Here is a 14086-nt window from a genome sequence, read left to right on the forward strand (position 1 = left end):
GCAAAAGAATCAGGACATTATGGTGATACTGGATTGTTTCACTAGTATAAAATTAGTTTGAATGTAACAATTTGTCCTATTGTGTCAGATCAACCTAAGCTAGGTTTTTGATTCCGTTATCTACTCTCTTCAGTTTATTGTTACAAATACCACAGCAAAGATTAGTTTATTTCCATTTTGTGTGTTAACGACTAGAGGAAATCCCCAAAAAGTTTTGTAAAGTTACTCTTGCTCATTTTAGAACACTTGTAGAACAATGTAGCTATATTAGTTTATCTATTTAACTGTACATAAATATGCCTGCAACTCACACAATAAAAGTCAAAATCTCTCAAAGCATGATCATCTGTCATAATTCTTTTTGTAGGTGCCAACTAATAAGCTTAATTTCTGTGGCCTTTTGTGATACCGGCAAACTGGAAACAAATAAATCAAAATAGCTATTTCTTCTGTGTGAATCTAACATTTATTTTGGCAAATGCCTTAGTGGGAATTCACATTTAATTATGCGGATTAGTTTTAGGATTTTATTCCGTGCTGTCTACACAAGGAAGTCAACTTATTTTGTTTTAAAATAAATTTTGTAATTTCATAAAATATTTTTGAAAAATGGTAAAACAAGATCCACATCCTAGTCTTCAGTATATGTCTGATTTTATTTATATTTACCCTTTTTGGCATTCTTAATAGACACATTTGTCTTATATTGCTGCATTTTGTCATGTTCTGCCTGAAAATGTATGCTTACATAAAGCACCTGAGAGGTCCATGTTCGTTTTGATTGAACGGTTACCTAGAAAATTAGAAGTGTTCATTATTTGATCTTAGCATATTGTAGCATCCAACACAGAACAATTAATATTTTGCATGTTTCCTTCTTTTTGTGTGTGTCTTTCGAACTTATCTGGTTCTCAAAAAAGACAAAGAATGATAAAGGGAAAAAGAGTTGTGCAAACTTTATTTAAAATAAACAAATAAATAACTGTGTGGGCGTGGGTGTGTGTGTGTGTGTGTGGGTGGGTGGGTGTGTGTGTGTGGCTCTTGTGCAGGTGGATCTAGTGAAGAACATCAGTAAGATCCCTCAGCCATTTCTCTACACAAGACATGTTCACTTCATGAATTTCACCAGGTACAGTGGAGCAGCAACAGAATAAAAAGCTAACCAACATTGTTTCTTAACACTTCTTGGCTAATATGCAGTATTCAAGATATTAGGTTTTTTTTCTTCTTTCTTTCAGGTTCAGGATAGAGCAGCCTGTCTACATCAACATAATCCGGGATCCCATAAACCGCTTCCTCTCCAACTATTTCTTCCGTCGCTTTGGTGATTGGAGAGGGGAGCAGAACCACCTCATCCGAACACCAGGGATGAAAGATGATGAGCGATACCTAGTGAGTACTTTGGTTTCAGCAGTTGGGACTTTAAAATCGTTTCAGCTTAAGGTGTAAGCTGCACTACACAGTTCTCTTCACTGATTTTTAATTTTAATCCCCATTCTTGTAAGTGAGGTTAGTGCACAGTTGATTATGCTAAAAAACTGTGAGAGAAAAAAATCCTGTCTGTTTAAGGGCATTGTGCCTCAGTTGGATACAGAGTTTTATGCTTTCTGGAGTCGAAATGTTTTTGTGTCTCACCAATCCAAATGCTTGAACCTGTCCAAGGTTTACAGCCAGGTTTGGCTTCTAGAACAGTCAGCTTCTGTGAATAATGAGGACGCTTCCTTTTGACAGATGGAAAAGCATTATTAGTCTATTATGCACTATTATGCAGTGTTTTCCTGCATGTGATTGCATGTCCTCAGATGTGGAAATATATTCATCGCTACCATTGCTGCAGCCTGATGAGGTTTAAACAAACCTCAGTAACTGTTACTGTTTCTACACTTCCTACCTGATCAAGATTCTGTCATGTCCTCTTTGATGGTGAGAGCTGCATCTGTCTTTGATTGAGAGATGCAGCTCATTTTTCTTGATTGTGTGGAGTTTACCTTCATCTGGCAACTGCTTTTTACAAGTCCTTTGCTTTTCTTGGGTTTGCCTCCAAACCTCATGTTTAATGTCACCTCACAAGTTTCTTTAAGGTAATTTTAGCTAAACACGTCTTTATGACTTAACCTCTTTAATTTATTTTTAAATCAAAGTGCACTTCTCTTCTGAGGACTGTCTGGAACGGCCCATTTTACTGATTTTAGTAATGTACTACAACCGAATATAAAGCATTCGCTCCTTTAGTCTTTAAATCAAAACCATCTGTTTAATTAAGGCCTATTTTTCCACAGAATAAATGACGTCCCTGACTGAACATGCTGCTCCAATTTATAACCCCTTTCAATTAATGAAAAATAATTAACAACAGAAAATTAGCAGCAGGTGGGGTTGTTTTGTGATATATTTTTTTCAACTATGCCCGCTAGGAAATGAAAGGCTTTGTAGAAATATGATTTATCATAACATTAATAAAACTGGTCAACTTATTTTCAAAACACTAAACTGGAGCCTTTGAAGAGAGAGCTGACTTTCTTATCATTTTGTTTTAGTCCCACATTTTCACTTGGTTTTTCTAAGGAATCTATTTTTAGTCACATCTAATGAGCCCAGCAAGAACTGTATCTTGCAGCATTCCTCCTCTCTTTCTGCCATTTATCCCAGTCCCAGTTTCCACAAGCCCATTAACTCTCCTATTGACATTGGCGAGATCAATTTTACAGATGCTTATTATTCAAAAAGCTAATGCATTCAGAATGTTCAACACACTGTTGCTGCATGTTTGTGCTGTGATTCTCTCTCTCTCGGCATTAACAGTGCTTTGAGATAGGGTTCGGCGCTATGATAGCCTGAAGTTGTGCTGAGATATGAACTGAAACAGAAATGCTAATGTTTGATTCCAGCGTGGCGTTCATGTAAACTCTAATTATACAATGCTTTGACACTAAAAGGTCTTTGAAGATGTTCCAGAAGCAGGAAATACTGTGTTACCATTCATACAGATCCTCAAGGTATGTCTTTAATGTGACTGCCTAGGTTATCTGAGAGTAGTTAGTGTCTCACTAACAGAAAAAGAGAAATAAGTAGATTTAATGTGGAAAATAGGATAAACCCCACTCAGAAAAACATATTCGGAATCTAACCTTTGTCAACACTAAAGGATGCCTTGCACCAACCACTTAATTGCATAGCACATATGTTATTAGGCTGAGAAAATATTGACAGAGTAAATAATTGTTGTATACAAAAATCAAATCACAACCTGATGTCAGTCTTTATATCAAATCATAACAAACCAAGGCATACATTTTAATTACAGACCTCATCTATACCATGACATACTTAATACCTGACAGCTGGTTTGCAGAAAAAAAAAAAATCATTATGTTTTTTTATGAGTTTTGACACTTCCTTTGATATTATTTATATTTTTATCTAATCATAATTTGCAATTACCATTTTCAACGTATCTAATAATTATGCCAGTCTGATCATACATTCATGTCAGAGTCAGAGACCTAAGAAGGGTCATTCTCAAAAGGCTAACAAGAGCGGGAGTAAACGTCAGCCTGGCTTGAGTCAGACGGGAGGTAATTAAGTGTTGTACTGTTTTCCCTTGAGTGAGACCATGTGAGTTGAGTTATTAAAGTATGCAGACTACAGGGGCCCCTTCCTAGTTTAGTAGGAGGAGGAAGCTGTGTTGTTAAAGTTACCTGTGCTTTGAAAGTACCATTTGCAGTTTGCTACAAGTCATATAGGGAACACAGCAAACTTGTGGAAGAAGGAGCTGTGGTCAGAGACAAAAATTTAATATATTGACTTGCAGACAAGATGCAAGGTGTTAAAGAAAACTAACACATCAAATCATCTCAATCACTCAATGCTTATGGTGAAACATGGTGGTGCCAGAAGCATGCTGTGGATATAGTTTTCTTTAGCAGGGACAAGGAACCTGGTGAGAGGTAATGGTAAGATGAATGGAGTTAAATACAGGGCAATCATAGAGGATTGCCCTGTATCCTCTATACAGGGCAATATAGTAGCTTGTTAGAGCCGGTTCTCTAATGGTCCTATAACCAGTGTGAAGGCTCACCTTTGGATTGGCTTATTATATGTCATTGCAATAGAGTACATTTATTTATTTTTTGTAAAGTGACAAATTACGAAGTTGTTCAAGGTGTTTGGAAAACTTTTGCATAGCACTGTAAATGTCAGTATCAATTCTGACTAGGAGATTATTGTTCTTGACAGAGAATCAGCATTCTTTCCCAGCCATGTCAGCAATCAAAGTTTAAAGTTGTATCAGATGTATCTCCCCGCCTCGTGTGTGTCTGCCTTCGCTGCCCTCCCCCTGGCTGAATTTCAGAGGTGTCAATGAAAGACACTGTCAGTCTGCCTACAGGGGCCGAAACGAACCCTATGCACATGTTGCAGAGACATTCCTGTGGTCCAGCTGGATTTTCTGTCAGTCTCCACACCCCTCTTTATACACATGAGCTATCCTTTACAAAGTGAGGTAATGGTTACTTGACCTCATGACATATCCACCTCAGATAAGCATCTGTCATTCATAATCTATAATAATCGATTGAACCTTTAATGAATTTAGGTCACATATGAAATGGCAACTTGATTTTAGTTTTTCAGATTACTTGCCAATTTCTCTCTTTAGGTTTGCTTCATCTCATTAGATAATTTATAAAACAATCAAATATAGAGGGAATAGCTGATTGTAGCCATATTTCCATTACAATTGTGCACATACAGTATCTTCGCTTATGTTCTGCTAATGTACTAACTTGCTAACGTGAACAATCCTACTTCTGCTGGTTCATGTGATTAGTCATACAAAAAGGCAGCAACGGATGTAAGCACATGCAATATATTCATAGATCAGCCCCGGTGCTTGCGCTCATCAATTGTCAGTCATCAGTGGAGACAGGGTTGTCTTGTTCAGGTGATGGAGCAGAAAGCCCCTTATATTTGAAAGCCCCGTTTTGGGGAATTTGTTATCAGCAATTTTTGAGAAGAGCTATGGACTCAACACTTTGGAATGATACAACTTATGATGAACTGTGCAATGTGGCATCTCCGCTAGAGACAGCTGCACAAACTAGAGCTCAAACTTTGTGAATGACTTGTGAAGCAACAAAGAATAAATGAAATAGACCTGGGCAGTTCTCGCTGTTGAAAGACAATTGTCTGATCACGAGATTCCCACGCTAACTGAAAAATCATCTGCTTCCAATTAAACTGTCAGTTACAAGAACTTTGAAAAAAATAATTGCACTCACAAAGAAAGAGGCTTTACTGACATGAATCCTGCCTCAACAAGCCTTGATATTGGGAAGACTAAGACATTGTTTCTCTCGTTGTCTTCGTGATTGCCTAATTTGTGACCAACTCACAAAATTTGCTTTCTTATTAATATTGGGTACTGAAATTCCATATTTTCAGATTTTGTTTGTCCAAAAAGATGAGGTAAAATGATTTCCCTGGAAGACTTTAAAGCCCCTAACCTGTCATAAGGACTCTTGTTTGTTCATAGACCCATTGACTTACATGCAAGTGTTTTGGGGTGACAGTTAAGAGGTTAATTAGGACTTTGACTTGGTAGTGTTGAATGAAATCAAATAAAGTTATTTTCAAATTTTGCACTTACTGTTTTTTAAAGATATCCTACTGCATTACTGTTATGGTCTTTACGCATTTGGTTTAAAAATGCATATTTTTAAACTAAATGCAGTTGAGGACAACTGAAATTGTTTATCTTTGACTACTGACTGCTGGGACAGACATGTTAGATACTGGGTAGACGGGTCTTTGACAAGTGAAAATTTGTGAAAAAAAACAAAGACTTGCACACTTCCTCATCGATAAAATTTCATGAAGTCATGTACATGAGATTTGTGCTGTTGTCAATGATTCATCAGATAAACCTTTGAGGGTGTGCTTCCTCCACTGCCCTCTTGTGGTACAAAGATCATTTCGGCTTTATACATCCCTATAGAACCCATTTGATGCTGTACACATTTGGTGCCTGCTGCAACAATGTATTAAATACTGCATTTTAACTTCTATTTATTTATACATAATGTAATGCAAGTAACCCTCAAAGCTTGAATGTGGTGTTGCATTGTTAAAATAGAATATAAGGTAATATAGTCACTTTTTAATAGGGAACTAAGAGTAGTACTATGCCTTATTTGTGTCCAAAAATAAATCATTCTATCTTTAGCATAAAAACATGCCTAGGTACAGCTAGAATATAAGCATAGGGAAATAATGGATAGCATTGTAACATTATTGAAAAGCAGGTCATTCTGGGGTCTAGGATGTGTGAAAGAGACTGATCTGGGAGAACAAAACAGTGACTGTTCATCCACATATGGAATCATTCACATTTCATCCACATTTATCTGCCAGCTGAAGGTTTTAGTACACTAAACCAGGTAAAACAAAATTTTATATTCACTTTTTGTTTTCTTGATTTAGTTTTAACCTTTTTCTATCATGGAATGATTAGACTACAAACAACAGCAATGAAATCTGTAAACAATAATTGAATTAAAAAATAATAAATACTTCTTCATTATTCGTTTAAAAAACAGACACAGTTTAGCACAGTTGGCTATTTCAGTAGTACATAAACAACGGTTAAGCTTCAGGAGTGATCTTCCCAAAGCCACAGCCTTAAGCCTATTAAAAAACTCTGTGGACTGTGGTTGGGATCTGGGTCCATTTATGAAAACCAACCAATTTAAATTAGACATACTAGTTTTGCTAAGGAGACTGGTGAATTATCCAGTTAGTAGCAAGGCAGAAGATGCTGCGTACCACAGAAAGAATGTGAACAATAAATCCAAACTTGAACATGAAATTATTTTCATAACTTTCACTTAAGTTCTGTGTTATAAAACCATTCCAATGCTTCAAAAAGAATTGGCATAAACAAACCATTAAACACTGACATTTCATTTGCATCCAGAATAACTCAAAACAATATGCACGAGCATCTAGAAGAATATGATGCATATGCAGAGAAATTATTTTTTTATTAAATTATGGTTCGGTTCTGGTTGCATAAATACAATAAATTAGTCTTTATGACATGGAAATTTATAGAGCGTTATCTGCCTATGAAAACCTATTGATGTTATCAACTTTGTTTCTGTTCACTGTTTAGTTGCTCGGTGTTTGTTTTAAGGGTTGCCAAACTACTTAATAAGAGGACATTATGCAAATGTGTTTCATGTTGTTGGCACAGGAATATAAGGTTTGACTCACAAGGAGGTGTTATTGCAACAGAGAATAATTTCATAATGGAAAGAATAGTAATGGAAAGTAAATAAAAGAAATTAAATATGTCAATAGTCCTTGGGTGGAAATCACAAGAACATGTTAAATGATCAGTATCCCAATTATTGTAATCGCCTCTCCATTCCTGGACAGGTTGAAATGTGAGACCTTTTCAGAGATTAGGCCAATTTTGCAGCAGTTTGCCCTACTAGTCATTGGCTAATCGACAGGGAGAATGATAACAGTAAGCCTGAGTGTGACTGAAGGAGGTGGCTTAGACATACTAATGAGGCTTTCTAAAAGAGTGCATGTTTGTGCCCATTTGTCTGTGTGCAGTTGTGGTATATAAATGACATACTATGAGAGACTTCCTGAGAATCAGAAGTGTGTAAGTCACCTTTGCTTGTGTCACTTTTTAAGAGTTTTTTTTAAGAGCTTTAGCTTTTTAGTTCAGTTCTGGTTGCATAAACACAATAAATTAGTCTTTATGACATGGATATTTATAGAGCATTATCTGCCTATGATAACGCTCTAAAACACTAAAAGTGCTCTTAAAAACACTTTTAGTGTTTTGTGTGTGTGGATGTAAGAAAAGTACTAAGCTAGTGTATCATTCAGCCTCAATTTAGTTCAAACTCAGGGTTCCTTGTTAAATTAATTTCACATTTTCTTAAGTTAAGTTGCCAAAAGATAACTATTTTTATCAAGAAATATAATAATATAAACTAGTGTTGAATGAATAAACACAGATAGGACAACAACAGATTAGAAATTACCCCCTTTAAGATATTTTGTCAACATAATGACTAGAGTCCTTTAATTTTAGTCTTTTGCCAAAACTAAGTCCCAGTTCGATACTTCTTAAAAGTTATTCAAATCAATTCAATTATATGCTTGATCAGTATCTTTAAACTAAGCTACATTTCATCAGTCACAGACTCACCTACCATAGACATTCTGGACTCTACAATTTCTCATCTATTTCTGTGACCCCACGTCAGCGTGAGGTCTTTCTCCATGGAATTTGCGTGATCTCCCTGGGTACTCCAACTTCATCCCACAGTCCAAAAACAGGCATGGTAGATTAACAGGTGTCTCTTAGGACTGAATGTGTGTCTTGTTTGTCCTGTGTTTCCCTGTCTCTCCTCTCAAGAGGTAGGGGTTTGCTCTATAATTGGTGGGTTACCATTTTGAGCCCCACTCCGTCTATCTCAGTTGTTGACAAGAGGACAAGAGACTTCACCTGCCTTGCCTGCTGGTGGTGGTCAGAAGGTCCAGTGGTGCCAGTGCATGGCAACCTCAGTTCTGTTGGTATGCCACAGGGCAGCTATAGTTGCAATGTAGTGGCTTACCACCATACGTGTGTGAATGTGTGGATGATTGGATGAATGACTAAATGTAGTGCAATGTGCTTTGCGATCTTCTGGATTATATAAAGCGGGATAAGAGCATGAGCCATTTACCACCCAATGACCGCAGGACAGTGTTGCTCTAATTAATCATGTGTGGACAAAATGTAACTTAAAATAGTTTCTCTTTCTTTATACACTTAGCACATTGTACTTTATGTACATTGTAAAACATAATGACTGGTGTTTTAGCCGCTCATTGCTTTTTACTACTCCAGCAGCTGTCTGCGTGTATTTGAGCATATTGCCAATCAGATGATACAGTTAGGGAGTTGCCTCAGCCAATACATCCTGTCTTTAAGCAGTAACATCATTGCAAAGAGTGAAAAAGATGTAAATTATTTGAGAAAACTCAGATTTAATAACATAAACATATGTGTGAGTGATATTACAAGTTTGATTCAAGTTGTGCTCCTGAAATCGAACAATGACTTCAAAAATTTCATAATGCAATAAAAAAAAGGCTGCTTGGTTTTGACAGTGAGTTAAATACACATTTTTAAAAATGATTTAACAGGACCTTGAATTGCTACTTGAGACTGCACGAGGATGTGCCAAATACAGGGTGCTGTTAAAATTGAAACAACAGCCAACTTGTGATTAGTGCAAACATGACCTGAATAGCACAGTGCTCCAGTGTTGAACTCTTTCTTAGAGATCTTCTGGGCTTTTGTTGTCATTTCAATGAAGAGTTTCCCACTTACTTGCTTCATTGGTAACCAGGAAGTATTAGTTCCTGTGCACAACCTTACTAAAAATAGTCTGTCTAAAAGTTCACAAAACCCCACAGCTCCTCACTGAATCAGAAACAAACTGGTCTACAAAATGATGTATCTTGATCTCTGTTGGACATTTTTGCCCATAAGGTCTTATTTAACATTTTTTTACCAGTTGTATAAAACCTAAAGATCAACAATTTCTTTTTTGTTTCTTCATGTGTTTTCCAGGCCAGTGATTTGTATGTGGTAGTGTTTTTTTGTATTTTGTTTTTTTTGCTTAAGGCAATTAATCACTTTTTATATTACTTAAATGCCACTTGCTAGCTCTCATAGAAACCAAACTCTCCAAAACAAAGCCTGTTCATCTGTAGGTCTTTTACATCATTCCCTCATCAGCAGCTGGAATCATTTGGGAAAGGCCGGAGTTCTGGTTCTGTCTACTCAGCTAACTTGATAAATTAATCATTTGAGCTCTGCTATTAGAAAATATTCCAAAGTGGTGATTAAAAGAACCAGCTTTGAGTACATGTTTACAGTTTTATCTATTTTGATACAAAAAGCCTGTTACCAACCTTGTTCTGTGTCTGCAGCATGAGCATGAGTTCTTTTGGGATATGCTGCCAAGCAAAGCTTCCTAGAGTGTTTTGTTTCTCAGGACTTGTTTCCATGCAGAATACTTACGTCACCTGACATGGATTTGACTCCAGGTTCCACAACATTCAGTGGCTGGCCTGCTTCACTGCTGCATGTGTGTTTTTAATATTTGTTCATGTTTCCCCATGCCATTTTTTAATAATGACCAAATTCAAGTAGAAAAGTCACAACTCTCCCTCATCACTACACGTCCGACATCTAAACTGTGAAATCTTTTGTGTGCTCTACTGATTTTTTGTTGTTATATTTGCACTGATAGCAGATGTAGGGCTGACTTGATCTTCTTGCACATAATGTTGCTTTCTTAAAGCGCTTTGGCTCACCATTGTGAGACTGACTGGGTTTATCAAAGTGAAGCGCTCCATCTAGTGGATAAAGCCGGCCACTAAACAACAAAAAAAAACATGTAGAAATAAGAGCTTCAAAACTAACATTATTGTGTTTGTCTACTTTCAGGATATAAATGTGTGCATTCTAGAGAATTACCCTGAGTGCTCCAATCCTCGAGTTTTCTACATCATTCCCTATTTCTGTGGACAACATCCTAAGTGCAGGTAGATTTACAGCTTTGGGAATCTTTCCCGTCAATTCCTTTGACATAAATATTTTTTGACTGCTCACTTTTCCTACTTGGATGTATGTCTCACAGAGACCCTGGAGTGTGGGCTTTGGAGAGGGCCAAGCAGAATGTGCTGGAGAACTACCTCCTTGTGGGCATCTTGGAAGAGCTGGAGGATGTTCTGCTTATGCTGGAGAGACTCTTACCCCATTACTTTTCTGGAGTGCTTGACATTTATAAGAGTCCAGGTTGGTGCAAACTGATAAATGTCATGATGTTTGTTATTCTTAAAAGAAGACTAGAGGCAAAGACTTTAATTCCAATTATAAACTATATTTCATCTGATCAAATTATTATTTTTTAATTGTGTTTGGGCATGATACTTATATCAAATCGAGAAATATGTGAAAAAACACACCCACAAAGTTCTTACCAATCACACAATAGTTTTGTATGCAGAGAGGGGCAAAAAGTTTTCAAGGAGGTTTGTGACAAGAAGGGGCGGACGACATGAGGCTGAGAACAATATGACGTGATTTTTGTCATTCTACTGCAACAATAAAAAATTATTTTGGCAGTTCGGCTCGACTATGCAGAACCCTTAATTCATTAAGTTGGGTTTTAGCAAGTGGTTTATTAAATTAATTCAACTGTATTAACTGACTTGTCTTTTTTTCGCTTTCCTATCAAAGAATATCGAAAAATGGGAAACCTGACTGGCACGGTCAGAAAACATACGCCTACGCTGGAGGCCCTGCAGGTGTTGTATCACCGCATGCGCTACGAGTACGAGTTCTATGACTTCATCCGTGACCAGTTTCACCTCATGAAGAAGAAAATTGGCCTGAGATCCACCTCTCACCCGCCGGCCTACCCGCCTGATTTCTTACGTGAACTGGCCCTTCGAACACCTGAACCTTTAGATGAAGATGAGGAGCTAGACTCAGACCTGGAGGACGCCAACAGCTGGCTGGTTCATCCCTGAGGACTGTGTAAACAGTGGATAAAGCCAAACTATAGAGTCGACTAAAACTGGCTAAAGAAAGCATGAGACACCCAGAGGAATAGTGGCAGTATGTCCTGTCTTTTGGCTCCTTTACTTTGGAGAGTTCGGTTTTTCGTCTTCCAGCTCCTGTTATGAAAGGCCCAGCACTTTGGACTTAAGCAACTGAAAGAAACAAAAATGATCTATTTAAGAACTGGACAAGGACAGATGGAAATAATTACAGGCTCAAATTATTTCATGATTGGTTTTACTGGAGCTTGTTATGAGGGTTTTATGATCTTAACTGTTATAATCTCCAGGAGAGATTAGCGGACAATTTAATGTGTTGGGATATACACTAAATGTTGAAGAGGACTTCAGAGATATTTCCAATCAGACTTTTATTTTATAAAAGTGCTGATTTAATTAAAAAAATGACTTCGAGGGGGGGGGGGAAACGTGCCAAAAGTATTGTATGTATATTAGCTGTCCAGGACTGTTATAAGTGCCAAATCTCATTAGGATTTCCAGTAACTGTGAGACAGGAAGCTTTGGGATCACAATTGGTAACAGTTGCATTAAGTTAAGTCAGTTGTTATAAGATGTTTATAACATTTTAAGGAATTGTCAAATGTTGTAAGGTATGAATGAGGGTTAAACCATACACATCTATTATGAATTCAGAGAATTCCACCTAGATGTACATGAATGACTGAGTTTGACCTTGCCAACAGAGTAATTTAGAATAGTTTTGTTATTTGGGAAATACAATTCTTTGACAGTATGTCAGGGGTATGTGTCACATGCTAAAAGCATTAGGAAGCCTCATTTGTAATCCAAAGGTGCAAAGAAATCAGAGTTTACCAAATAACAGTGTTCTGCTGTGATGCTTTTTTAAACTGTATAAATATCCTGCAGGGTTTTTTTGTGAAATAATGCTTTGTGAACATCTGCAGCAAAATGAGGGATTTGATCAAAACTGGATAACATTTTGCCTTTTATTTTGACTTGGTTATGTAGTGGTGAATGATATTTGCTTGCAAGGCATGGAAGTGTTTGTGCTCTTTTGTGTTTTAGAAAGTACTGAATTCTTAACGTGACGTTCTTTAAAGGATTATAAGCAGTTAATATCTCACCCACAGTAAAAACTCTCTATATATCTTCATTTAGAGTTTTCTGGATTTGCTGTTACTACAGGCAAAGGCTAAGCAGAATTTGTCAAGCACCAAAGGATTTTATGGCAACTGAAATCTTGATAATAATTTCTCGATTTTTTTTTTTAGATCACCTGAGAAACCTTTAGCTATAATTAGGGTTGCTTGGCTTTTGTTATTTACAGAGGAGCCGATAATTATTGAGATAATGAAGCTCAGAGATGTTGCATCACCAATAATGTTCCTGTATCAAGCAAGTACTTTGATCAGAGATGGCCACATTTCCAAACAACATGTATAAAAGAAAATTTAATGAATGTAAGAAGCAAAAGTCTCAACTCTGATTTGCAAACTTTCTTAACTGCTTTATTTTTCTATAAGTGACAGATGTTTCATACAGGTAAGTATTATTGGTGCGTCAGCTCCTATACTACGGTAACTATTTTGTTTATAGTAAATAAAGACACCCAACAAAGGCTGTTAACTGCTTAGGATCTTTGAAAAGAGCCACATAAAAAAAAATTCTGAACTTGAGTTATCTGTTTAAGTCAGCTTACAGTAACTTTTTTTTTTTTTATCATTTTACATTAGCTACTGGTAGAAGTAGTATAAAATCCACATAGCCATAAGCTAACATGTCAACTACAGACTTAACCTACACCTCATAACTTCCATCACCTGTCTTCTTGGTATTGTTGCATTTATGTTTTAAGTGTTTTATTTCATATCAATTTAATTTATTATTTTGTAATCATTTGCATTCAAGATAAAATTCTCAGGAAGGAAAACAGTGTTTAGCGTGTATCATGTTTCTCAAAGTGATGAGACTATACATGCCATTTCAATGTGTCTACAGTGGAAAACTGGTTCATAATAAATTCATTTTATCATTTAAGGCCTTTGAGATAAATGTCCTTTGAATTTGGAGCTTTTTTTGGCTAAGAATGTATTTTTGCAAACATGATTTTTTTGTTGTTGTTGTTGTGGCTATCCTGCTCTGATTGCTCCAGCTTATCTCATCTTACCAAAGCTCTATACAGGTCTCTTTTTCACAAAGAAGGGAGAACTTATACTATAATGTCACTTCCTGTTATTTTCTTTCTTAAAACATTTTTTTTTTTAGTAGACATACCTTTATACTGATTCTTTAGACTTTATGTAGGGATCTTTTATGACTGTGAGTTTAATGTGTAAATAAATAATACTGTTCTTTGAGTCAGATCCAGTGCAAAAGAAAAAAAAAAGTGTTGAACCTGTAAAATGCTGTGAAGATACAAATTCTCAGATTTGAGTGAAAGATCCAAAGCTGTTAATGAAAAGGC

General features: G+C 36.5%; 1 protein-coding gene across 2 annotated transcripts in view; it reads left to right on the forward strand.

Annotated features, from left to right (window-relative positions):
• Nucleotides 1–13659, forward strand: part of usta (uronyl 2-sulfotransferase a) — a 50707-nt gene extending 37048 nt beyond the window's left edge. For both annotated transcript variants that reach the window (XM_032586071.1, XM_032586072.1), the window contains 5 exons: nucleotides 1050–1129; nucleotides 1239–1392; nucleotides 10523–10620; nucleotides 10716–10873; nucleotides 11318–13659. In XM_032586071.1, coding sequence (XP_032441962.1) covers nucleotides 1050–1129; nucleotides 1239–1392; nucleotides 10523–10620; nucleotides 10716–10873; nucleotides 11318–11610 — 783 coding nt within the window. In that variant the 3' untranslated portion in view covers nucleotides 11611–13659. The remainder of the gene's footprint in view (nucleotides 1–1049; nucleotides 1130–1238; nucleotides 1393–10522; nucleotides 10621–10715; nucleotides 10874–11317) is intronic.
• The last annotated feature ends 427 nt before the right edge of the window (nucleotides 13660–14086 follow it).

The sequence above is a fragment of the Xiphophorus hellerii genome, chromosome 15 (assembly GCF_003331165.1).
Source record: "Xiphophorus hellerii strain 12219 chromosome 15, Xiphophorus_hellerii-4.1, whole genome shotgun sequence".
Classification (NCBI taxonomy): domain Eukaryota; kingdom Metazoa; phylum Chordata; class Actinopteri; order Cyprinodontiformes; family Poeciliidae; genus Xiphophorus; species Xiphophorus hellerii.